At 41.7% G+C, this 27,523-nt stretch overlaps 1 protein-coding gene across 1 annotated transcript; it reads left to right on the top strand.

Annotated features, from left to right (window-relative positions):
- Window positions 1-27,523, top strand: T265_04988 (hypothetical protein; the record flags this gene model as incomplete). The annotated part of the gene is made up of 5 exons (XM_009169878.1): window positions 1-90; window positions 1,192-1,429; window positions 14,238-14,417; window positions 17,635-18,033; window positions 27,150-27,523. 5 exons carry the CDS (start codon window positions 1-3, stop codon window positions 27,521-27,523), a joined length of 1,281 nt encoding a protein of 426 aa, XP_009168142.1.

Here is a 27,523-nt window from a genome sequence, read left to right as displayed (position 1 = left end):
ATGCCGATCAATCTGTTGAATAAAATAAGCCCATCGCTCAATAATGCAACTTCTCTGTTCAGAAGTGGTAATTCCGGAAATGATGCACAGGTAATTCCGGACGCGAGGCAGCATGTTTACTCTCAGATCAGCGGCGGTCCAGCAAATGCAGCAGTCTGGGACAAGCATGAGGACGCGTTTCGTTTTGGCGTGACGCCGTTGGGAAGTAGACGAAATTAATTCAGTGGAAGTAGTGTCGTGGCGACTTCAGAACTGTTGTCGGAGGGGGGCGAAAGAGTTGCGACGCTGGTAAATATGAATTCGCGTTTGAACCGTCAATGATCGCGTGGAGAACACTTCAAAAGTGACCTTTCAACTAATCTACCACTTTCGTTGTAGAAAAATGCCACATTCGGTGACCGGGTATTCAGGTAGTCTAAGCCAGCATAATCGCTTCGAAGTCACCGGGGTCATCCCTTCTCTATACGTTTTTATTGACGTAAGGTTTTAGAAAACAATCTCCAAATGTACATCATATCTTAATACAGCAAACTGACCATCATTACAGGAATGTAATCAGAACAGTTGAAAAAGTATGCTCATTTCATACGGCTTGGTGCTTTGCCTCAAAGATTACTGTGTTAGTTTATGCAAAATTCAAAAAGTCAAGTCTGGTAATATTAACGCGGTGACTGGAATGAAACCAACATTTTGCAATGTTTGACGCTTTTTTGACGTTACCTGAGAAAACACACTGAAAAAAAACACCGGAACCGCAATGTAATTCTTGGTCATTCCTAGTCATTTATCACACCGAATTTCGTCAATTCTAAAGTAGCTGCCAAAATCACCGGCCAACCGATCTCTAAAAGTGTCAGGCTAATTGTTGGTTTTCTTCCTTTCAAAAGTGTTCCGCGTGATTTTTTACGTCATTCTTCATTCTTGGCACAGACGTGAACCTACCTTTTAGTGGATTAGATTCCGAATTAAATTCCACGTACACGAAGCACAAAGCTTCATTTGGACGCGATTCATCATGAGTCACCGCCTCTCCTCACCCTTTGTAAACTCTTGAATGATTATCCTATTATACTCATCTGGTGACCAGACAATAATTATGTAAGTGATAAATGAGTAATGTACCCCATACCATTGTCACCCGGCCCGTTTGACGTGTATCCTAAAAGACATTCCATTTTGTGTACATTTCAGAGTGTGGCTTTCCTGTCAGAAGAACCGAATTCATTTTATTGCACGAATGATTCACCGATTGTCACGGATCTGTTCGGAGAATCAGTGGATGAGCGAGTGATCGACGAGTCCGATTCGGTTTGTGCAGGCTACCGTCGAGTATGTTTGGCATGCATACGCAAGGCGGAGCAAGCTACCACTCGGTCGAAATTGGGAGCACCATGCTTATTCACCAGTAAGGAGTCCGAGGATGCTGGAGGTGAGTAAGGCATGAAGAAAATTAGCCTGCGTCAGTCGGATGTTTAGTACGGTTATTCGCAGAGTATTCTGAATGAACTCAGTAGTGTCCATTGTAGAGTTACAGGGACTACATTTGAAATCATTTTGAATTGAATCTGAACTAAATGAAGACTGTTTATCTGTCAGCGTAATTACAGGTACTACCAGAAGATCTGAACAAGCTGAGCGCAACGTTAACCACAGGGGTTTTCGCAGGGGTAGATTTTTCCAAAGTTTTCTTCAGCCGATCATGGCGTATGGTGGAAGACGTGGATCCACGTCCTACTCGGATATAGTAACATGTGCATCGTGGTAAGGACATCTTTACAAGATATTGGGCACCAGCCTGTTAAGCGTTGAACACTAACGCATCTAACGGATGTTTAACTATCTGAACTTCTATGCTGGTCTCAGTTATATAATAATTTATTCAAGGGGTTGAATAAACGGTATCAAATGGTTCCGTAACCCGGCGGTCGCACTGGTCCAGTTGGTAGTTGCTGAGACTGACCACTACGGAGTATTACTGTAAAATATTTGTTTTAAGATGGGTTGTTTAACGTCTTATATGCCATGCGAATAATGGCTCCAAGATATTTGGAAACTAATAAGCTCTCTTGAAAAATTCTTCGGCCTACACCCTGATTTGCATCGCATGAGAAAATGAGACAAAAGTGACCTTTTGTGCACAACAGTCGGCACCACCAAGGCATACTGTTTTGTCTTGACGTTGCAGAGCGAAACTCAGAAAACGGTTATAAAGCGAACAGAAAAGCACTCGCTAGAGGGTCTCCTGTATCAAAGAACTGTATGTTTGTAGGTTCCAGGTTCGGCCAACTTGCACCCAATTACCCGATAACTCTAATACTGGGGCGTTTGTTCCCGGAATCGTTAGTACAGGCTGCGACTTGTCCTACAGGTGCACCTTATCTACGGATCATTTATGCACAACATATTCGCTCATGTCTCGTTTTCGCTCACTGGTTCTGTCACTAGGATGGGGAATCAAAATTTAGTACGCCACAAGTATTGTTGTACAATGGTGTCACTTAGACTGTAGTCCGACGCAACCATCTTACTTATTTCTTAATCAGAGGATGTTTGCTTACGTTGGCATGATGTGGATATTAAAACGAGTTCCGAGTTCTCAGAAAATCTTTTGCTTGTTATGAACCAGGGGTGCAAATATTGAGGACGCGTTGGACCTTCAAACGTGTCTCTTGTCAGCTGAAGTTAATATTTCATTGGAGTTTAGTTTGCATAACTCTATGGTACTTTTCGTCTATATGGATTTGCCTCAGGGGTGTCCGCTAGATCATACTTTGTATGTAATCTTGGGATCAACTTTTCACTCGCATTCAATCCGGTTGACAATTAGGGGCTTTCAGTTGAGGTGTTGGTGGTATCAAATCTATTACCACCTGTTTCCTTGGGTATACACCGGTTGAAGGGCTTCCAAATGGATACATGTTTTAATCCGCCTAAATCACATGAGGCACTACCCATTGTACGCAGATTGCGACTGGTGGGTAGTCATGCATGAAAACTCGTGTTGGTGTTCTGCGTTGAGAAAGCATTTTATATGACAATAGGATAACGGGCCTGTCCGTACCAAGTAGATCATTCAAACATTTCTTCAAGCAAACATGATAAACTGACAGTATAAACTACGTGAAAAAGAATCTATTCTTTAATCGAGTGAAAAATACCTGGAACCGACTGAGTAGTCATCGTTTTCGAAAACGGTTGGTGACAATTTGTAGCTAATATCTACATGGAGGACTTCGAACAAATAGTCTTGGCCGGATTTCATTGTCCAGCTAAAGTTTTTGGCGTTATGTTGACGACACGTTTGTTGTAATCAAACAGCTTCCACGACTATCTCAATAGTTTGTACCCACATATTAAGTTTAGCATGGAAATAGAGTCCACCTCGGGGACATTACCCTTTCTGGGCTGTATAACACATAAGATTGGTGGGAAATTGAAAACGACTATTTACCAGAAACCAAGAGGTATAGGAAGCGTCTAAGGCTATTCATCAGCACACCCAAACTCTGTGTACGCCAGTATTGTCTCATCGATGTTTCGTCAAGTCAGAGCGCTGTGCACAGAAGAGATTGACCGAACGGCAGCTCAGATCGAGATTGTCAACAGACGTCAAGTAATAGGATATACAGCGAGTTTGAATAAGCGTCAACTAAGAAAGATATTGGTTCTTGTATCTTGATCCAATAAGGAATGGATTGGCACAGCAGTCATTACGTATGAAGCAGGAACATCGAAGGTTATTAAAAGACTGTTGAACTCACCCAACATTCGAGCAGCTTTTCGGAAGGGAAAAATTTACTGCAACGCTTGCACTAAGGTGTACATAGAACAAAATCCCCGGGAATTGCATACCAGAATTGGTGAGCATAAAAGAAGGATGAACAAACCAACAAGGGACGAAGAACAATACGAAACGCTAGTCAAAGACTCAGGAATGGTGGTGCATGACTTAGACACGGGCATAGAATAGATCTGGAGAATGTGGAAGTCTTAAGACGGGTACCGCAATTCACACCACAGCGGCTGATAGCCGAGGTGGTGGAGATTACTAAGCATCACAGCGTGAATAGAATCGAGGGTGTAGAGCTAGTGAGCGTATGGAAAGCGGTCTTAGATAAGCCGAGTTGACAAGTGACGGTGTGGTTGTCAATCCACGTAGGATCATTAGAAAAAAACCTGGAGGTGGGGTTGGGAATCCCAACCCGACCAAAGGTCACAGCATCCCCCTTACACAACTATCTTAACACTAGCTCATCCACACGGACAGAAGGTTCAGACGAGGTTCAAGTGAACGAACCAGAAGAACTAGACCCTGGGCTGGACGCAAACACATGTAGGTTCCCCACCGACCCAACACTTGATCAACCACCCTAACACACAAAAATCCTTCGGCCAACACCAAACAGAGATTTAGCTTTACTCAGCTGATTGGTCCCCCTTCCGCCTTAAATCTCGAGTAACCTCGGAACCTGGTCACTTGGCCTGACGAAGCTTTTATGTCAAAAGACAAAACGTTGCTCAGCAATAAATCTTCCGATTGTCACCAAGCTTTTTCGAAAACCTACTCCTTATTTTTCTAAACTCTGACCATCGTTTCCGAAGTTTCGTAGCCCGGTTTCTAACGAAGTCCATCTTAAGTGCACAGACTCGGTGCACTGGGTACACAAATTTCTTAATTTGGGGCCGATTTTTAACCGAGTCTGTCCATATAGTACGTATACATTCGAGGTTGCGATGCACAGACCACTGGTCCAAATTGTGAATATTGCATCTACTGTCCCATTTGCTAAGCTTCTGTGGCGTGTCAGCCTAATTCACTCCTCCTGTCACCGCTTTTGGACCGGAAAAAACAGTTCCTTACTTTTGGAACTCAAGATGAGCTTCATATTGGCGCTATAATTTACTATCACCTACCATGAAGACAGACAAAACAATCCGTATAAGAGTTTCATGGTCTCGTCGTTGTGCACACAATCCTTAGCGAGTGGTAAAGATAACAACGCATTTTGAAGTGTTATCTCCCGAGGCAGAAGCATTCAGCTACAGAGACGCGTAGGATACACATCGACTGGGCATTACGATCGGCTGTCAGGTCTGGAAAACCGTGACGAAGAATCGACTTCAGTGGCCTACTATGACCTATTTCAGCAACCCTGAATATCCTTTCTTATAATTTAAGAAACTGCGAAGACATTTCCCAGCTGGGATAGGAAACATCTGGACTTTGACCTGCGGATTTCCAGTCTTGCTGGTAATAGTGGTCCACCCAGTTCTGCAAAATTTGGAGTTTTTCCAGGCCATCACCACAGAGACTTGTGCCAGCAACATATTCACTTCAATACCCGGTCGCAAAATTATTTTCTGCTGATTATTCGGGTAACCAGTTGACAGCAAAGTGGAAAATATGGGTAAAGCTGAGCAAGACAATATCAAATGTGCTCATGCTTACTGTCTATCCGGATGGCAAGTTTACTGATGACTGTTAAGCCTAACGGTGTTTTCCAGCTTCTCGGGGCCACTGCCAACCACGAGAATAGTTCGTCGTCCTAAAACGGGAAGTATGCTGCAGCAAGCTCCATTGATTTGGGTTTCGGTCACAAAGCAAAATATTTGATCAATACTGTCTATTTCAAGGTAGGACTCTGCTTGTTTTAGCCTCGTGTGTGTTTCGTATTGGGGAAACATTTTGTAGGAGGGATGCCAACAATAGTACAACAATACTAAGAAGACGATATTTACGAAAAATAGCTCGGTTCATTCTGTAGGCCATTTATGTTGAATTAAAAGAGGCACTTGGAGGAGTAGTTTGAGGATTTCCGACTACAGTGCTGCCGCCAAATTTCGATATTCCCTTCCTATGTTTCAATAATCCACACCCCTATAGGATGCACAATCTTTTGTTAATGAAGGTATCACTCGCGTTCCAAAATGTGGTCCTTTTGAGAGCCCGTGTGACCTTTTGGCTGAACATCACGTCGAAAATTTGGAAGCACTGACAACTACCTGAATGAGAATATTTTACGGGCCCCTCAGCCCTGGCGACGCTGGCTCGGTCCAAACCAACCAAGTGGCTGGCTCGTGTTGTCACCTCGTCTGTTAGCCTGAGCGTTCCGCTACTTTAGAAATGCCCCAGCTCGAGATCTTGCTGAAAGTGTCTGTAGACCGTGTCCGTTGTTATTGGGTCTAGTAACGGACAAGTTGAGTGGCTTTATTTGAAACGAACAATTACGCACCTTAAAAATAATCGATTCCGTTTGACCAGTGAATTTTCTTATGCTCACTATTGGTCACCACAGTATCCTTGGTGCCAGAATTGTCCACCACGATAGAGTCAGTAGTCTGAAACAAGAATATGGATTAGGCATGCAGCAACGTTGCACGACGTTATGCAACAATGTTATTGATGGTTAGGGAGAACGTGTTAACAGCCATTTCGCCTTGCAGCGTTATACGGTGTGCGAGACCAGAAAGCAGCGTTGATGAGACTAAGTTAAGCACGAGGTGATAGTGGTTGAGAAGAAATAGCATTGTTGAGATTATTCGAGTGGATTGTCACAAATGACATTGCTGGTAATGGGGTCGAAGAAATAATGCAATCAATCATGGCCCTCACACACGGCATTGAGTAATCGAACACAAATTTGACGTGTTCACAAACAGTTTGAAATGCATCGACACCAGTAATCACTGTCCTCTCATGCAGCTCCAGACTATTCCAGAAGGCAGAGATTTTCGTTTCCCGTTGGCCGACCAAACACTTGGCGCTTACATTGTTTGCATATTTCTGTCCGCGAAGTTTGACGTGTGGATTCATAAGACGTCAGCCCGTTCTTCAAAATTAACTGGTGGCTGAGTTTTGTGGCATTCTGTTTCTAATTTGCAAAGCGAACTTCCTGAAATTCATCATTTCGGACCACAGGTTGTAAACATCCACCTTGAACATCGTGACGTCACATAACAAGGGATATTCCCTTGCCTCATTTTACTTTTTGATAGAACGTTTTCAATTTTCCCACCATGGGTTGGACACCAATGTTCTGTTACATCTTTAGGTCAGAAATAATGAAGAACATCAGCAGTTATGCATCTTGCCTACACTTTTACATATATGTAAGCTGCATTAGGCTTCACACAAACCCTGTCTTCAGGAAAGCGAATGACTAGCAAGTTTAATCGAAAATATTTTGCTTTATCAGCAGATAGTGAATTTAGGTTAAAGCATTGCGTTTTCAAGGGTGGGGCAATGTGTTTCTGCGGCTGAAGATCCTACAAGGCGTGGAATACAGTCAATCCCAGTAGCAGGTATACTGTTTTTTATCCGTTTACAAAGTATTTCTCCCACGATAGCAGGTGGGCTCAGTGAAAACGAGCTGAGCTTATTACGTGTCTATAATTTGCCCGTATATTTTCGTAACTGAAATAACCTAATTTCCGAAATTCATTTTCCACGACTGTCCTCAACTTTCTTTGTGCGAATTTGACCAGAAACACATTTGGTTATAGCTGTCACAGTATCGTTGACTATGATAATCAAGAGTAAGAAGCTGTTTCATGTTCACTGCCACAAGCAAACTTAACGCTCACTTGATCATTAGTCATCATTTCAGTTCTGTTGTAGATAATCCAAGTGAACAGTCCTCTTTGGAAGGAAAGCCGATAAAATGTGGTCTGAGAGCGGTTCTTGGAACCCCACCGGATTAACTAAAGCAGTTATGCGCTCAAATACAGAGCGAATGTGGATCACTGTGTGGCTCAACTGGTGGCTTTAATAACCAATATGGGGAACCTGATTCAAACGTTGTTAATCACCTCGAGTACGACAGTGATTCTCAGTAAACATATGCCCTGGCTTTGTTTTGTTAAATATTGGCGCGTAACACAAAAATGCATGGAGCGAGCGAAGAGGAGAAGCTTATCCTACTCTGCCTGAATACAAATAGGTCACCCTAAGCTGGACAGTGAGCGGTCCCGACAGTAGGAAAAAACTAGTTGTGTGATTTCGTCACGATCTTTCGCAATATAATTTGGATGCACTTAATCACTCAAAGATGCATATAAATGATAAAAGCCTTCTGGTGGATTTAAGAGGTTAATGACCACTTAGAATCTGACATTAAAGCTTCGATAGAATCAGAGTGCATCTAGGTACCGCAGCCAAGGAATGATTGGGTAGTGTGTCGTTGACATTGATCATTGGCTGAGGTCGGCTGGCGTTACTTAAGATGAGTGAAATCCAGACGGGAGGACACTTGAGCAAGTCTGTAAAATAACTCGACAAATACCATCCTCTCATCTACGACAGTCTAATGTGTGTTCAGGCACTTGAAACATTAAACCGCTTTCGTTAGGCGATTATTCATTGTCATGTTAAGCACAAATTCATGGAATGATTTTTTCTCAGTCACTTAGGCTAATTTTTTCTTACTGTCTCACATCAGCAGTTTTTTTTTGAAAATTGGCTCTTTTTATGGAATATTGGGCAACGTCGTGGACTGGTTCGGTTACTAAAAGGATGGGCACGTTGACTAATTGTTTAATAGAAAAGAACCAAGTGTTTCGTGACATATCAAGTGAAGCCGCCTAGCCAATGAAAGATAGTTTATATTTCTTTTAGATATTCGCGAGACACTTGGTTTCGCCGAGAAAAGAATGATGTTTGCACATTATTTTGAAAGGTAGGACGAAACAAACACTCTCATCAAGTCCTCTTATACTCACATGATTGCTCCCCGCAGACGACTACCCCACTGAACCAAATACTCCGGCAGGTATTCGGCTATACGGGGACCACTATCTAAGTGTCAATTTAAGTGGGGACTTGAGCATGACATGCATTATGTAATATATGCATATTCGTGCTAAATTGTACCCCCGAATGATATGGTTTAGTAAACTCTACCGTTGCGTTCGGTAGATATTCAATCAGGCAAGTTGCAGCCTGTTCGGCAGATCTTCAAGGACCCCTTGAATATAGTTCACAAGCTTCAAACGCCATAAAATTCACCATTACGAAACTCTAGAATCATTGACAGTGAGCGTTCAACAGACGTTACAATGTCGTCTACCTTTCCATAGAAAAACTGATGTTTATGAATGTACGAATTCGCATTGTCTCATGGGTAACCCTGAGTTATTTATGTGTATGTCTGCTCCTCAACGTGGGAATACTAGAGTTATTAGTTCTTAACTCAGTACCAGTTAGGCAGTGCAATCATCCGAAAATATCTACAAAAACGGGCAAGAATACTTCAGGTCACAGGAATCTAATATCCGCACTCCGTTATCTCCGTCACTTTTGCCTACTTATCAATAGAAAGTAGTGTAAGTGTAAATATGCTTATTAAACCACACACCAGGCTGGGTAGTGACAGATAATCGGGGAAATTAGCCGGAAAGATTCAATGTATATTACTGCCGAATATCATAGCATGAAAAATTGTTAAAATATGCAGGCTACAAATTTCATGCGTTATTTATTGCGCGGAGTGGCATGTCAGTTCACTTCACCACCCTGTCACCTACCTGAAACTGTCACTTCCTGACGTTAGACGCGCTCGCCTGGCTCATTTTTGTTGGCCCTACCTCCTGACAGCTTGCGTGTGCACTATTGCTGTCCAACATCTGTATGAATTACATAGCGGCTCGTCTAGTTCAGTAAGTTACAAAGTCGAATTATTCCTTTTCGACCTGGATAGGTAACGAAAATCGTTCTAAGATGTTTCCGGGTTGTGATCAATAATCCTGTTCAACATACCTGCTCATATAATGAATGAATAAGTTACAAAGTTAGTTTTTCAGATGCAGTATCCTTTTCATCCAAAGGCTGCTCAGCTACAAATCGATACGTTATATTATTTTGCCCCAGGTGCCCTGACTGTTTCTCATAATAAAACTGAATACCGAAATATCTACTAATTGCAACCAACAGTTAGAAGTAATGTGTGATGCGTAAACACCCCAAGGGCAGTACTGAACCTCATTTAGTTGAGGAAACTAGCGGCTTGTGGAATCAGATTATAGGAAGCACATTCAATGTTCAACAACCTTGAGATAATCGCACCAGTATGCTCCATCTCTTTTAGTCAGTTTTCTGGATTTATGCGTTATCTTGATCGAAGTCAGTTTTCAGTGCAATGCCTGTCTGATTTGGGTAGAAGCGACTGTTTGCGCCATCAGCCAACGGCATTCGGACGTGGACGTACGTGCTTTTGCGGTTAGAAAAGTTTGACTACACAGAAAGGCTGGTAGCTATTTTCGGGAAATTTCATCTGTTTGCCTATGGTGGGGCTTTTTGAAAAGATGACGATATCTTAAGACACACCTGACGAAGTGATTATCTAACGGATCTTAACGTGTTTCACAACCTTTAAAGTGACAGGGTGGACTGTTTAGTGTCAGTGGTGCGATTGCCTGACTAGATACGTGAGATTAAAAAGCGATCACGCAATTGTTCCACAAGTCAGAAAAATCTAGATAGTCGGAGTTAATAGTTGTAGTTTATAGTTTTTGCTTTTCTTCAGGGCTACCTTTGCGTAATTCAGCTGCAACACATTTGTTTCAACTATCTATGTCGTGATACCCCTGTTGAGTAGAATGGACAATGCCTGCTTCTGTTCACAAAGGATTGGATCGACCCATGATGAGATATGTGATGACAGGCAAGTAGTGCTGACTTCCAGTTAGGCCATCACCAGTTACACTTGAACAAGCCTTATTTGTATGATAAATAAGGGTTAGCACTAAGCTGTTAAAGTTATTAAATACAATAATAAATACAATTCACACCTAATGAATCCCGATAACATTTTTCTATTCAATTCCCAGGACGTGGAAGTCAGTTAGTTATTGGATAGGACACGTCAATACCATTACAAACTTGAGTAGAGTGCACAGAAATTAGCCGTTTTAGGATAACCCGGCTGCGCTTTGCTGTACCGTTTCGGGTGCATGCTACAAAACAACTTCGGATAAATGAATGAAAGATAGCGAGAGTCTTTATTATCGAGATGTTGAAAGCATATCGGTTATCAAGGGAGTTGAGTGATATGACTGACTCCTTCTCTTCACAGAGTTCTGGGTTCCACCTTCCGGTAGCAATAGATTCCATAAACTGTGACATCTTACTTTTTGTTTTACTTATTTACTTACCTGATATAATTCATTAGCATACACTGGATGCTATATTGTGGAAATAGCCCAATGATTTGCACAACACCTTTCTTCCTACTGATTACAAGGTGTTATCTGGTAGTAGACTCTGTATACTGCCTTGTAAGTTGACTGAATGATAAGTAACCCGCAAACTTCCTCTAACACAGCTTATTTACACGCCTCCACATGTGTCACTGGTTATCGGCTGTCATAGCCGGCAACAATGACACGCATTTCCTATAAGAAAAGAGCAAGAGGACTGAATCACATAAAGGATTAAACGCTATTCCCTGACAAATTTTAAAAATGTTCATAGATGGGGCTTTAAAATTGAGTTTCTCTATCTGCATTTTGTAGCAGGGCTCAGTAGTATTGTGATAATGTTTTCGAAAATAGTCATTGTTTGTTCCTGGAATTCTCTATTTTTGGGGTGAAAATATATTATTTTAAAAATGCGGAAGCATGATTACCGGATTCGTTCTAAAGTGTTTGGAAACAATGAGAGTTTTGATCAATAGCGTCTAGACTAAGAGGTAGTTTGGCTTTGCTCATCAGCGCACTTTCTGTCAAAAATCCAATGGAGGTGCTCCTAATGAAATAACGCCCAGCCATCCAGCTTCTGGGCTTCCGTAAAATGTATTGAAGAAAATGTGAAAAATAGTGAGAACGCCAGTGGGAAATGCTGGTAGCACAACCATAACCAACGACATTGTTGCTAACAGAGCAGAGAGTAAACCGCCGTTTATGTTAGTTGGCCACCGCAGAAACTCAAGGACGTCCTGATTAGGGTAGCTCTGGCGATGTATTATTAACCGTTCTCATAGAGCAACCAAACTACATTTAAGACAATTGGTATTACAATAGCCTAGGCGATTCAGCAGTTTCATTTTTTTAGATAGAAATCATGAGTGATTAAAAATAACCTTGTAACACAAAACTGGTTTCGCTGCTCTGGATGTCTGACGTGGGTTATTTGGTTCATTCGTTCAGTTCCGAAGTCGCAAGAGCGAATTGGGAAAGCGGCTTGGGGGATAGCAATAAGAGGTTTGTATCCTAAGGTGCAAGTTCCAACAAATGTTTTTGAAGGTAACGCAGGTCGCGACGAAACATCAACTGGCATACAGAAAAGATTGTCCTCCTTGTGTATCACTCGGCTGGTGCCATAAATCCTCATGGTTTCCGCTGAGGGGAGCTTCAGTGGCAACAAACCAGCCCGGTCTGGACATCCACGAATGAAACAGGAACATTATATGTACGGATCTTGTCTGAACTTGCAGTGAATGAGCGCACACGAAAAATTTCTCTTGATTATTTTGCAGTTTTACGCTGTTTCTTGTGGAGGTGAAGAACAAGTTGCTGGAAAAGAACGCATGCTCTCTTATTATTCAACGCAACCCGTGATCCCCGGGTTCCATAACTCAGTCACTTTACATATCATTGCTAGTCCCTTTTACGAAATAAGCCGATCCAATTAACCTAAATTACCAGCGACTAACGGGCGTCAAAACACGTTGAAAGAATCTACAGAGGGATCTAGACAGTGAAGTCACTCTTTTTGGACCATATCATTTCATGTCAAGAAACCTCAGCATTGTGACAACAGCCTGATTTATTTGATCGCCCTTCTGCTGGACGGGAACTTTCAACTAAAGATTCAGCACTTTAGTTTACGAACAGCAGACAGCTTTATTTACGCCTCGCTAGTAAACTGAAACGTTAACCAACCAAAAGTGCGAACTGACCTGGTAAGCTACAAGGATAAAGGTGTCGATTCGTGGCTTGTGAGAAAAGAGCTTACTATCCTTGTAATGTACTACTCATAAGGTTGCTGAAAATCCGTCGACAGCCCCTGACCGGTTTCGCTCTTTTTGGGGCTCATCAGGTAGTCGCAATCGCCGGGTTTCCGTCAACCTTATGTTCTACTTGAAACTTACTATCTTACTTAAGCTTACTTAAGCTTACTAGCTTTCTTAGACACTGCACCATACACGTACCAATAGGACCAAGCAAACTGTGAGCATTTGTGCTCAGTCAAGATTAGGTAATATGGACTTTAAAACTGAATGCAGGACGACCACATTCAGCCGAAGACAAGTCACTATTTTCAGGCCAAAATGTGTTTAAAATCCCCTTGAATGTTGTCAGTGCATTCCACAGCGGTTGCCGCATGAAGCAATAGCCATAAAATACTAGTATTTGTAAACCATCAAAGGCAATTTTCAAAGGTGTTTGTGACATTTAGAAGTTCCACAATCATGTTTACCGCAAAGGTTTAATCTGCCGGATAGTAGCCATCCTAGGCAATTGAAAACTTGAAGCAGAACTAGTTCGATGGGATTTATCCAGCAAAGTTGTTTTAGCTGTAGTGACACCTAATAACGCTGACGTAGAAATCAATAGTCAATATGTCCATTTTTTAGACAAACAAAGGTTTGATAAAAGTCTTCAACACTGTTCGATATGAGCTAGGTTCAAATGTAACCAGATAAATTTGACGCAGAATTACCTGTTCACTGAACAACTAAAACAAATCTTCGCCAGCGACACGAAACGTTTGCAAAATACTTTTGCTTCTTTGTAGTACATTTCAACCAATGTCCCTTTCACTGCACACATATTGAGACCACCAAAATGGTATCCGTAGAATAACGACCGGCGTAAATCAATGGATAACGCAATACAGTTGGGATCAAACGCCATGTTTCTGAGATACCATTAGCTATCATGAACATTACTGCAGACTGAAATACAACCATTTAATTTGTTGAGCATAACCCTCAACAGAAAAACTAAGGCATGAAAGGGGACCTAGGGCTAGCTTTCGACAAACATCTGAGGTGAACACACCCCGGACAAAGTCAGACAGTCTGGATAGAAACTGGAAGCAGGAACGTCAGTGACATTAATTTCCAGCATATCGTTTACCATGTACAGCCGAGCCTACTCATTAGTGGCTGAGTGTAACAGTCGCCAACTAATCTCTTCTGGTCACTTATGTAAATGGGTCTGCCAAAACGTCAGCCACGATATTCCTGTTACTATGAAGCGTTAGCCAATTAATCACCCCAATGTGCATCCTACGACAGACGAGGAACAACCAAATCACGATTCGACCAAGGACAGCGGAACGAAGTGCTGCACAATCGTCTGTTACAATACACCCGCATGCATGGCCTATCACAGTCCTGGTTGTTTTTCAGAAAGTGACCTATTCAACCTGTCAGATATGGGGACATCGGGGATTCACAAGCCGATTTGTCTTGAAGGTGAGTTAAAAACTACCGTGTGCATCTATATATGTCTGAATGGCTACTGGCATACATGCGTAACTGTAATAACGCTAGTAGCTGCACCATTTTTCTTTGGTTGTGTTTGGTGGAAGTATGACAGGCCGCATTCCGTTCAAAAGACTGGTTAAAAGACGGCTTGACATTTTCCCATTGACCCCATTAGGACTTTACTTTCTTTCGCCTTATGTAACGTTTTTTTCAGTTCATGTGGAAATTTTCACTGTTTTGGATATGCTGATCGATAGCGGAGTTGGTAACACACTTGGGAAACAACCACTGGCTTATGGTAGAAGTTGATGCACTCAGTGCATTAGCTATCGGGACCTAAATTGTCTGGTCTCAACCAAAAATTCTCTGGTATTTATTCAGCATCTGATGTGCAGTAAATGGATGTTGTTCATGTCACTTCAGAAATTCTCCACGATCTTACTCCTTATACCTTTTAATCCAATAGCAAGTGTGTTGTCAATTACCTCTGCTGATACGAACACGAGATTCCTCTAATTGTCACCACGCCAGATTATATTCAGCTGCAGACATTCACAAGCAGCACTCTTCAGGGCTACTTTCTACTGTAATCCCTCCAGTTAAACATAGCAAGAACGCTTACTGTGAGTTTTGAAAGAGCTGCCATGATAGACAGCTAAATGAGCCTAATGGTTTATATCGTAACGAGTGTAACTTATCAACAACGTGATAGAAGAGTCTGAAAGAGATTGCACACATTATGGGTGTTATTGGTTGTTGATCAGATGGCTGTTGATCAGTTCGCTGAGCTTGGCAATTGGCTTGCGAAAGTTTCTGCACCATACGAGGAGACATCATCAGTGCGCACTGATGATAGGATAGGGTCCGGTAAAGATATTCCAAGACAAGGGCTACTTACTCACAGAAGAGATGTGCTTGGAAAGAAAAGAAGTTAATTCTCAATGAATATTAAACTGTAGAACCAAATAACGTATGAGTTGTCAGAACAGTGACAGGATATCTGACTACATTCTCAGCTAAACCACTGAAAGCAGCCTGTCTATTTATCTGAGAATATTTCAGCGAAAATCCTCGCTATAATAAGAACATATTATGAATTTGGTATATTCTATCAAAGCACTTTGTAAATAGCATAGCACGCCCACATGGAAACTAGTGCAACATACTTAGTACTGGCTAAAAGAACAGATTATTTTTACGTAAAAGGCAAGTTTGTTCCCTGACCTGGAAAATCCCGTTGTTTGGTCACATTCAGGTATTAAAAACTAAATAGTGGAAGATATTTTTCAGAAAGAGACATTGTTAGATAAAAATTCACACTGCGCCAAGACATTTTGCCGATTTTGTACACTTGGAAATTAATTCAACCGCCACAAACCATAGAGACAAAAACTGCCCCGAGGAAATAAGCAGGTGTGTCCATTCGATGCAAATGTGTACCAGTTTACTTCTCCTACTGTATATTCCTCTCTCATGGGTAGAATATATGGTAAATATTCTTTCCATTCCCATTAAGTAGTAGTTATATTTCTTTTCTGACGTCATCTACATTCACTTCTCCACTCAACGGATCAATAATTCATGTGTGTCCACCAGTCAGACTTCTTACACGCGACAGTTCAATTGATTTGATATTCTCCATTCGCGTTGCAGCTGCCGCATTGCACAGGAAATTGAAACGAATGTGTAGGTTGTTAAATTAGGTTGGTTGGCATCTTTTTGGATGGCTGTGGATCGACTGATTTTATCGTATCCCGGATTCAAGAATATAGGCCTCAGAATGGAACTTAGGTTCTTTGCAGCTAAAATAAGTCTCCGCACACCAGAGTCCAGTCACGAAATAACTCAGAAATGAAATCTCGCAAGCTGGTTGAGGTGCAAAAGCGAAAGCGCATACGCAAACACTAACCGAACTTCACACATTTGCCGACTCTAGAATCTGTTGAATCGGGACAGTGCGCCAGTTTATGGTATGGTTTGTGTTCAACGCTTGTTGTTCAGCGGCGATGCTCTATGCGGTCATTAGTTTCCTACAGCAACTGACCCACGAGTCTGTAGTATTAATTATATCGCTAACAAATCCAACGCCCCTCTGAGGAAGGCTTTCGGCTTTGTTTGAATGCGATTTTTAAAAAACTGTTATTATCTGTCGTGAAAACTTCGTTTAAAAAATTAGGAAAAATTTAAAATTGTCCACAAATGATACGTGTCATATTTTTGGGTATGATTGTTGTAATACACAAATTTTGATCAGCAGGAATCCGCTTCCACCTTCCTTAGTGAGTCGTTAGATGTGTTTTTCTGATGATCCGAACAACAATTCATAGTTATGTAGTGTCTCTGACATTTTCAAAATAGATTGAATGGCTAGGAAGTAGCACAGGATTTGGCGGAACGAGTAGCTTCGATAGCTCCAGTAAGCCGAAAGAGTGCGGCTTAAGTCTGTCCTGACGTGTGTCTCTTTACGTTCGTCGGCTTCTCTCTTTGTAGGTTGGTTCCAAATGTAATGTGGAACCTCAGTCGATTCGTCCAGCTTGTTTGGATTTAAGGTCAGTTAAATTGCAATTGGGCATACGTGAGTATTCGCATGCGTAGCTTGAATACTACACACCGTCATTAGAGATGAGTCACGATAGCATTGAACATACAAAAATGTGTGAAGCGTGACTCGACAACCTGGTCAAGTTCGCGTTCAGTACGAGATGAACGACACTGAGTCTTCATTGCCAAACACTCGTTATTCGCCCATCCAGTATTTCTCGACACAGTAGGCTAGGATGGTCTCACAGCGTACTTGCATGTCTCTTAAGCTGCCAGATGACATATGACCTCGAATTTTATACTTCCAGCCTTCAAACTGTTTCCTACCGTCTTCAGAACGTGTGCAAATTGAACAAGTTTGAGATTCAGACTAGGCCTGAAGTTGTTGGCATGCGACTCATGGTTGACAGCTGTCATGCTACCTGACGTGATCCTGCCTACTAATGTCAGGACTGATTTCAAGCTACAAAAAAAAACAATGAAAATGAGTAAAATTCCGCGGATAGAGAGTTTACCACATGTGTTATTATGCATTTTCTTACCAAATGCATTTTTTTATTGAGTGAGTTTTTGCTGCTTGGTAGATGCGTGAATATTGAAGCACTCTTCGTATTGCTAGCAGAACTAGAATGCACCAAATGCAACCCCCTCCTAACTGTTGCAGGTAATACCTTCAAATTCTCTCTAATCCCGGAATATGGCTTCATCAACGGCACATTTCAGTGTCACTTGAGGAGACAAAGAATCAATGCGCAACTCCGTTTAGAATATACAATCGATTTGCCCAGATTAAAAGAAGAGCAAATGACACCGCATCCCCTCCAGAACCGACCACATCACCCCAGTCGTGCAAGCAAAGATACCCTTACCCGAGCAATTCAGCTAGTTGACCTGCCAACAAAGTCAAACGATCACTGGTCGGTAACCTCAGGTGCCTTTCGAATAATGGTTTTTACGTCTGCTTCGGTGGAGAATAATAGGTCTTCCTATGGAAAAGTACGGACGGATTCAGATTTTCCGGATGATGTTATACTGCTAGGAAAATACCAGGACAAAATTAACAGTAAGTGGATAAGGTTGCGCATGACTTTTTACACCAAATATCTTATTGTTATATGTGTCACACTGCTTTTCTACGAAATACATCCAGTGGTACACTTCATAGGTTGGTGGAGATAACGGTTTGTGAGGGAAATTTGAAAGCCTTGATCTAGCACCACAATAAAACTACCGAGCGTTTTCGTAGTGCCTCAAAGGTTGAGATAGCCTGTTTCACTTGAGGTGTTGCAGATGCGGCATGAACCTTACCCTCGATCTGATAATATAACCTGACATAACCGGTATATGTGAGGTTTGTTCTCCGCAGGAGTTTCAGCAAAACTCAGCTTTCTCCAAAGTATGACTAAGAAAGAGCGTTCAAAATCACGTCTCCGTTAATTTGATCCAAGACATTATGTCTACTTAAACTTGAACTAGTCCAAGCAAAAAGAGCGAAGTTGTTTTTGAAACAGATGTTCAAATAAATCGGTTCTCTAAGTGCCGTTGAAGGAGGCCATCGAATTACCCATAAAATGAATCTGTACCTTGAAGCAGACGGCAGTTTTATGGCAGATTCCGTCAACCAACTAACATTCACGATCCTCTTGTAGTCATAACGTAGATTTGCATACCATCGCAGCACAAAATTACTTAGTTGTTTTTTGATCGCCAAGACACACCAACGGATGACCGCAGCCGCAAAGAATAATTCTCATCAATAGTGTGAGAGGATATAGGGCGTAATGAAATCAGTCACGGTGCGCCATCATTCCGTAATGAATATTTCCACCCTGGGCTAAGCCAAAATTTAACACGTTTTATATTCCCCGAACAAAAGAGCTTTAATGTGCGTCCCCCCTGTGGGTGTCATCCACTTCAGTTTTTACAAACTCGTGGCAGTGGCCTCTCAAGAAAAACTTCCGATGGGCGAATGTTGGTTATAAACCTATTAGGAACCAAAAAATTACCGCGACCGTACGATTATTGTCCGACTAAGGATTTGAAATTTCTGTCTCACTGTTTCACTTTACTGAGTGTAAATTCTGCAACACTGGAGGAAGTTATTAGATTTAGTAGTTGGAACTTTTGGACTTGAAGCCGAAATTATGGTCAGTGAAATTGTTCCATCTTTGCCGCTTTTCAAAGAGAAGACCGATGTTGAGATATTTGGGTCGTCCAAGAAGGACAACTTTGAGTAAGTTGTAGATTCCTGTATGCAATCCAACCCAAATTTGGCAGTCGTTGATAATAATTGACTTGTTATACACCGCGATCTCCAAGTTGGTCTGTTATCAATAGTGACCATAAATATGTTTATTATATCAGTGATTCCTGTGTAAACAAATAACTAAGCCCAAATATACATGAAATGTAAATTAATGGCTGAAAAGGTCTAATTGCAAGTGGATCTTCTGCTGACAGCCACTGGCAAGTATTAGCCGTCTGCGTAAACTGCCGTAATGTTTTGGTAAACAGCTTTGAATCCTGCGATGTCTGAGAGTCATACTCACTAGACCAGCCACTGTGCTGGCTTGACCTTTTCAGGAAATCCAACAACGAGCAGGCAGAGGAGAAAGAGCAACCCTGACAAGAAATGGTCTTGGGTAAAGTCTAACGTTCACCGTCAAACATGTGTTTTCTCCAAATAACTAGTGGTTCCCGAAAGCCGCGTGTTTGCCTTCACCTTAGGAAAGGCGGTATAACTTGTCGGTCCCAAATCAGTACACTACATTCATCCGTCTTTCAACCATGACTGCGGGCAAAGTGACCAATACAGTTGAAATGCTTTCAAAAAAAAATAGCCTGGTGTAACGCAGAACGCACCTGCTATGCTAAGCAGCCAAATGGCTCAAACCATTGGGTTATCGGTTTATAACGAGCCATCTGAGGAATATCCTAACCCTCACCTGTTTTCCATGTCAGGTTAGGAGGTTGAACCTCAGGGATGGGGGCTGCTAGAACCAAACTCAGACCAAAAATTCGATCATTGGAAGACGACAACAATCTTTAAAACTCCAACCAAAAACGAAATTTCCCTGTCTGGAAACAAACATAAGTCAAGAACTTTGAGCTTGGAACCCGTAACATCAGGCTATGATATTGATATTTTGGTGACGAATGAGTCAAGTTTTATTGAAAAGAAAAACTCTTTGAGGCAGTTGCCGGATAGACATTCTTCTGATCAGAACTCTTGAAAGACAGTCGACGAAACACGGTGGGCCAAACTGCATCAGCCCGAGAGTAACGGTAATTGGAATTCAATCCGCCAGCGAGCTCTTTGATAAGTGTGAATGCATACACGGAGTTCCAGGTTTGGACATCGTGAGCAGTGGGTATAATCCCAACATAGACCCACTGTCAAAACAGACATTCTGGGTTTCTCAAAAGATTGGGGGTTTGTCGTTTACTTTGATGTCGTACATCTGTTTGCCCACTTTCCACATATGTGGATAGCAGACTAAGTGTACACATCACTTGTCAATGGAGCTCTAACGACACTCAATGTATACAGTGAGCCGTATGTTCTTACCAGTCAATGCGTTGCTCTTATGGAAAGGTGGTTGTATGAATAATATGCAAAGAAAATCCCTCGTGCCTCATTAGTATTTGGAAGAAATCGGGCTCAGGTGAAACTAAGCCAAGTGGATCCAAAACCAATCTTGTCATTGACAATGCGCACACCTTCGAATTAGTGTGCATGATACATCTGACCTGATGACGACCGCTGGTACCCAGACAACAGACGATGGCAGGACGGCTGAAGTCCGAATGATTCCCTGTGCCAAAAAGAAAAGCATGTGACCTCTGAGCACAAATGTGTAAACCAACACTTCAGTTTCACGAGCTTTTCTTATGGTGACACCACTTTCTTGACTTATTTGCTTGTCGAGAGCATACATCCACTCATTTTTTAAAGGACATAAACCTTATGACTTCACTAAACCCCCGCCGGTGATTTCTGGTAAGGTAGGTATCTGGCCTATTAGCCAGTGCGAACAGCCTTAGAAAAAAGGATCGCTCGCAAACCTTTTCTGTTCTGCTGAATTTCAGGGTAATTTCCAACTCCTTTGTATCATATTCGATCTCAATAATCTACGAATTCTTTAACATGAGATTGCGCGAAATGCACAACTTGAATAATACGGTCTATACCCGTTAATTCCGCATAATTAGTCATTGGAAACTTACATTTGAGAACCTGGACAAACATTTCAAAATGCGCCAGTTCAACGCTTCATGACTTTGCAAATTTCTGTGGGGTCCGCATTGTTGTCAGATTAAAAAGAACTGCGCATGCTGATCATTTCTAACATACGAGGTTTCCGTAGTTTTGCAGTTTCCCATTTGTGCGTAGAGATATTAGACAACCAACCCAGAACAGAAAGTAACAAGACAAAGCGGCTCAAGACTGGTGGAACTAATAGATCTCCATATATTTATTTAGTTAGTGTAGCTTACCGATGTCCATCCTAAAGTAATCTTGATAATCATTTGATTAGTGAATAGCTCAAAGTCTAATCGGTTGAGATGAAACCTTAGTGGAACTAAGGGATGCCATAAACCCATGAACGAACTCAAACGCGAACAGCATTACTGCACGGCTCGCTAAGACCTCAACTTTGACCGGATCTTAGTCGAACATCGGTGATCAAGAACCCAAACCTTACACCCGCAGGCATTTGTATCAGAAGACGTAATGTGTTGCACTCAAGGTATTTTTCCTTCCCTAAAAAAAATCCAAAGCGGATAAATAGAGGACTTCATGGGCTTTATAGCAGTAATTTCAGTAAATATTATTCCAAGCTATTAAATTTCTGTATGTAAACGAACTAAATTTTAAGGATAGCCTGACCATATAGTGGGGATAATTTGGCTTTTGTGTTGAAACTGTAAAACTTCTCACTGCGACGGTTTGTAGCCCTTGGGCATGGGCTAGCATAAATGTCGATCTTCAGAGTGTCTGATGAATGATATCAGGACACTGTTTCCGTTTTTTATCTCAGACCGAATATTCCCGGTTGACATTGAAATTTCACCTGCTACATTAAAAACGACGAGAGGAGAATGAGGTACCGCAATTGCCGTTTGCCAGAACAAAACAGGTTCTATCTGGGTGGCGTATCGGAATTCTCTAGAGACATGGATAAGTGGGTGTTGTCCACTGTGGATGGAAGAGCATAGCCAACAAGATAAAAGTCAGGGTTCATTCATGTGGTGCTTCGTTAGTTTGACGAAGTGCATAAAATTAGCTTGGCACTCATTGTTCATTCAGTCGCCTAGACTGAGTGCCGCGATGGCTCACTGAATTCGCTAATTAGCGTTTCCTATGACGTGGCAAGGAGACGAGTGCTTGCGCCTACTCAACAGGTGGAGCGCACGAACACAGCACGTAGGGATTTAGTAAAATTCAAACACGGGTGAGGGTGACTCCATCGCTATTCGGTATGGAATTACTTTATACAGCTAAAATATGCAAAAAAACGGTTCTAAAAACTGCATCAAGTTAGCTTCATGAACTTAATTTGCCTGAATCTAATTTAAATGAGAACGGTTTGGAGGGATTAGAATTGGAATGTCTGGACCAAGGTGATGACACAACGTAAACAATACAGCTTTGTTGCTAGGGTATTCGTACCCTTGGAGATCTGACAGTTGCGATTAACTAACTAACCGATTACGCTACACGCTTGCATGTTTCAGCTGATTTCCGACTGACGCGACCGAGCTGTCCATTTATGGATTGGGTTATTGTTGGGTTCGTTGCTTTGCTGCTGGCTATATGGCATTATGCATGCGCAGATGGGGAGCCTGTCACTCATATTTGTGGAATGGCACCGGCAATAAACGGTATATATGAGATTGCGAAAGTCTTTTTGTTGAGGGATTACTGCTACGTGGTCACACGGGATGATATGCTTATCCGATAAAGATGGCTGGAAAGCGGGACAGAATGGTGAGCTCACTTTGTTTGAAGTGCAACTCAAATATGAGTAGCTGAAAAATTTATGTTTAGCCATGCGTCACAATAACTCACATCACTTCCAGAAGTTTGCCAAATGCATCAACATGCAACACTATCAGTTTTTGCCACATTATATCCCACATAACTTTACTCCGAAAACTTAGCAGAATGTTCTAAAAGAAACGACGAACTAGAGATATTACTAGGCCCACCGAAATCCCATCGCTCTATATTTCGTTGAGAGTATAGAGGTATGGTCGATTGCCGTTACCGGTCAATTGATAAATTCCAGTTTTCGACAGCTCTGTCTAATCACATCAAATCCGTTTCTGATAAAGCAAGGCATTTGTATCTATAATTGGATAAGTCAACAAACAGAAAGAACGCATGCGTGTTGAAAACGTATATCCCATACTGAGTTCCTTTTTAGGAATACACATCGCATCCAGTATTCACGCTGTCTTAAACCAAGGATGCAAACTATTCTTTAGTATCACTTTTATCTCGTCGCCACTCAACTGCATATCCATAAATCTCTGCGAGGGTTATAGGCGGCAAGCGACTCCCGATATTGAAAGCTTCGGTTTGTGAATGCGATTCCATTCCAGGATTTATTGTCCACGACAAAGTCACGTATAGGCGACTCACATTTACGATTATACTCTGCTGAAAACTAATCTTCAGGCAGGTGCTTTGGAAATATTTTTCCAATGTACCCGCCTCATACAAACCACATAGATGGACGCTTGTTTGTTATTCAGAACAGACTGACAATGATGTTCATTGGATGAGCTCACAAATGCTAAACTTGTTCAATGACAAGCTGTCATATAAAACGTGGATATTGTAAAATTGGTAAAGAAAAAATTCAGTAAACGGATTCAACTAACGTTGGCTTTGCCTAAAAACGTGTGACAAATCATATGTGACTCGAAGTAGTTTAATTCTGCGAAACATTTTTGTAGAGCATTGTGGAAACTTCACACGTTCTGGCGTTGACAGCAGAATTAGACTGCAAAAAAGGTAATCACCTGGTTCAGCTGCTTCGAAAGGATCGTTAGAAACTCAGTAAAGTACATTAGATTTGGTTGAGTTAAACACGACTTCAGACTTCAGATAAGTGCACTCGTGTTACTTGAACCTCGGAAAATTCCCAAACCAAGTGTCCTACCAGCGCTAGTCACGTAGATAAGACAGAAGTAAGACAATCTGATCACGCAATATGTTGTACTAAAGCACTGTTAAATCGTCATCACCGTGTTCCTTACACTTCTCACGTTAAGATGATTATGGGATGATTCGCCGAGATTCCAGAAAGCGGTGGGATGCAACCGAAAACCTGGATTTAAATCTTTTATCAAGTTTGATGAACAGATCGTAAGTTCCTCAAACACACGCGGAATAATAAGTTGCTCATATACCACAAATAACGGACCACAGCAACCATAAAGCTACTTTGTGAAACCCCTTACTCCGGGTGGTGAACTGGCTTAAACCACAACTTCACCCAGCAGTCTAAAATGTCTTTTCTTTTCAGCGATCCCTAGATTCATATCACAAACGCAAAAAAGCACATTAACTAGAGAAGTGGTCGTGTGAATCAGTGGCGCGAAACACAAAACCAGCATCTTCTGACAGCTGCAGACTGCTTAGAAGGAACTTGTTCAGAAGGACACTATACTTGATTGCCCTTGTTTTTCACTCATTTTCGGCCAAATTCACCTTAATTTTTTATCACTGAGTTTTCAGCCCTGCATTCCGAGGGACCATTCTATTGTCAAAATGTGGCCAAACTCGTTAGCCATATCACGTAACTATTGCACAGTTGTCTCAGTGACAGAGGTTAACGGTTTCTGAGCTGAACTAGGATGCCGGTGTCAATGAATGTTTTCTCATGGGGCGCACGCGTATTCGACCCAGCTAAAACCTACCTGACGGCCAGAAAAGTATCGAAGCCTAACTCACGTCGGATGAAGTTCATCAGTCCAGCACTTTTCAGGTTTGAGATCGGTTGCCTGGTGTGCAATGTGACTACTATCCAAAATGCTGCTTGAAAGATAAAATCTGCTCTCTCATTCATAGTCCGTGATGTGCTGACCGCTTGCTAATTGTTCACTCAGTCAAAGTTCCTTCTCAAGGCATTCTCCGTGCTTGCAAACGTTATCGGCCCATGGGATGCATGTTCTATGGACTCTACCAAGACACAATAAAGCTCCACTATATTCTTCACCGTACTCGTCGATCGTTTATGGCCCGATCTCGGACAAGGTTGACAAGAACTGAAACACATGGTACTAATGATGCCACGGCAAATGATAGACAATCTTCTTTTAAATGGACTATGTAAATTATTAATCCGGGTGATAGATGCGCTGAAATATTTTACTTATCTGTTTGGCGATAAACATTTGGGTGTGCAGAAATCCGGATGGAATAGCACGGCATCGATACAGGTTAACTAGGGTCAATAGGTCGGCAGAAGTTCCGAGTTTATTTGTGAAAAATTGCATGTCATTCTGTTGATTTACACTCTCTACAACGAGATTAGCTTCACAAACATTTAGAAAGACAGCTTTTACGGCTTTTAAAAGTGAACCAGATCGATTACTGAGTAACATTTTTGTTGTACCGTTTTCCCATCACAATACAGTGGACCAGATTTATGACTGAAGATTGATATTAGTTGTCGTCTCTGTCGACCAACAAATTCCATAATTAAGGTTGGAATATTGAGCCGTTCGAACGTTTTGGTGTCAAGTTCTTTTATAAACGGGTCCAGTGTCCCTTTCAACCTTTTACGGCCCAAAAGCTGTACGTGTAAACTTTGCGATGCCAATCGAATTTCTTCAGTCATCATGATCACTTGACTGCCTTTGCTGCCATAAACTACATTCTGGCTCTTATAACCAATTGGTGAAAAAGTATTTGGCAAACATAAACACTATTTCAAAGCAAAAAACGCTTGAAAAATTTACATAACGCTTTCCTTGGACCTTCAATTCTGCCAGTCTGATCGGCTTCCTGACATGCCGACGTCGTTTATCGCACAGACCAGAATTTCTAAGAAAACTCGTTTGCTGCGGGGTGGTAGCCTAAGGCTCAATAGGTTCCAAGCTTGGGTTTTCAACAGAGATTGATTTTTTATTTTCTCGGGGATACTCTGTCTTTTCGAAATACCCTCCGGGGATCTGATCGTCCTAAAGACTCGAAAGAGGTAAATGCGTGTGACTTATAGACAGGTAGGCTCTAAGCATATATTAAAATGTCCACGTAAAAAGTCAACGAAGAAAATTCATCTTGGAACTGAAGTTACATAATCAGATTTCTTTCAATAATTATGCAAACTTGAATGGGTATTTGATTCTTTCATATGTCTACTCCCATCTTTTATCCCTCGGAACAACACGTCTTGAGTATGAACAATGATTTCAATTTTTTTACGATATGCAAATTCTCCATCGCATCAAAACAGCATCGTTGTTAGTTGCATCATTAATTTCATCTTTCGTCATCCTACTCACAAAGTGAACTTCAGCTTTCTATATGATACGTATTATGGATTAATTTTAGCGTCAAGTGGTCGCATTGCTTAAAACTACAAATAATTTAAAATGTATAATCTGGTGTTTTAGGTTCTTTTCGGCATTTTTAGTTGAGGTGTGGTTAAATGGATCACGATCAGATGGTCATTTACATCGATCCATGTCAAAAATCGATACTTTGGCATAATCGAACGAAAAGAGACCGTGTGGAATATTCATTCAGACGAAGGTTTCGTGGGAGAAAAATTTCAGGTATCTCATCTTCACTCTGCAAATTAATGAACACAGACCAAAACGCAGAGTGGGTTCCCATTACTAATGAAATCATAGGCGCAGTCCCGCAATCGTTCGGTTTTAATTTTTGCTTTTTTGCGCGTGGTCTGAACGACTGCTTATTTACTTCCAGGGTAGTTATCAAATAGTGACGCTACGCAGGAGCGCTATGGGGTTGACCGATTCCTGAGTGGCTTGGGAACGATGATGCGATTTGAGCACTTTGGTCTTCATAATAACTGCATAATCCATCGGTTATTCTTTCACGTCTTATGTGTTAGAACCATAAATTGGTGTTGGTTTACACAATTTATACAAGCCTCATTTCAATAAATGTTAACATTTTGCCTGAAAACCCTTAAGATTATCAGCTTACAATGCACCGGTTGAAATCTTTCGATCTGGGCGACTTTGGAACCGGACATGACTCAAAACCAGATCTTCAGCGACGGCTTCATGATGACAGTGCTCTGTTGTCTGTTCAGACTGTACAAGCTCATCTGCTCAATTCCATGTCTTGGAAAGCGAACGCATGCAATACTAACATAAGTCAATTCGTGAAAGCTCAACCAATCTACCGTGATCAGGGTATGACTGTCGAGCTGATTCGATCAACTGAAGAACGCACAAGTTTGTCCCAGAACGAACACACCACCATCCCAGCTCATCGGTTTTCCGTTCACGAGGTTGACAAGGCGTGGCCACGGATTGCAATCACTCTACTTGGTATGTTTTGA

Source organism: Opisthorchis viverrini (assembly GCF_000715545.1).
Source record: "Opisthorchis viverrini unplaced genomic scaffold opera_v5_88, whole genome shotgun sequence".
In the NCBI taxonomy this organism is placed as follows: domain Eukaryota; kingdom Metazoa; phylum Platyhelminthes; class Trematoda; order Opisthorchiida; family Opisthorchiidae; genus Opisthorchis; species Opisthorchis viverrini.
Note: the sequence above shows the minus strand (reverse complement) of the source record. Positions and strands in the feature narration are given on the sequence as shown.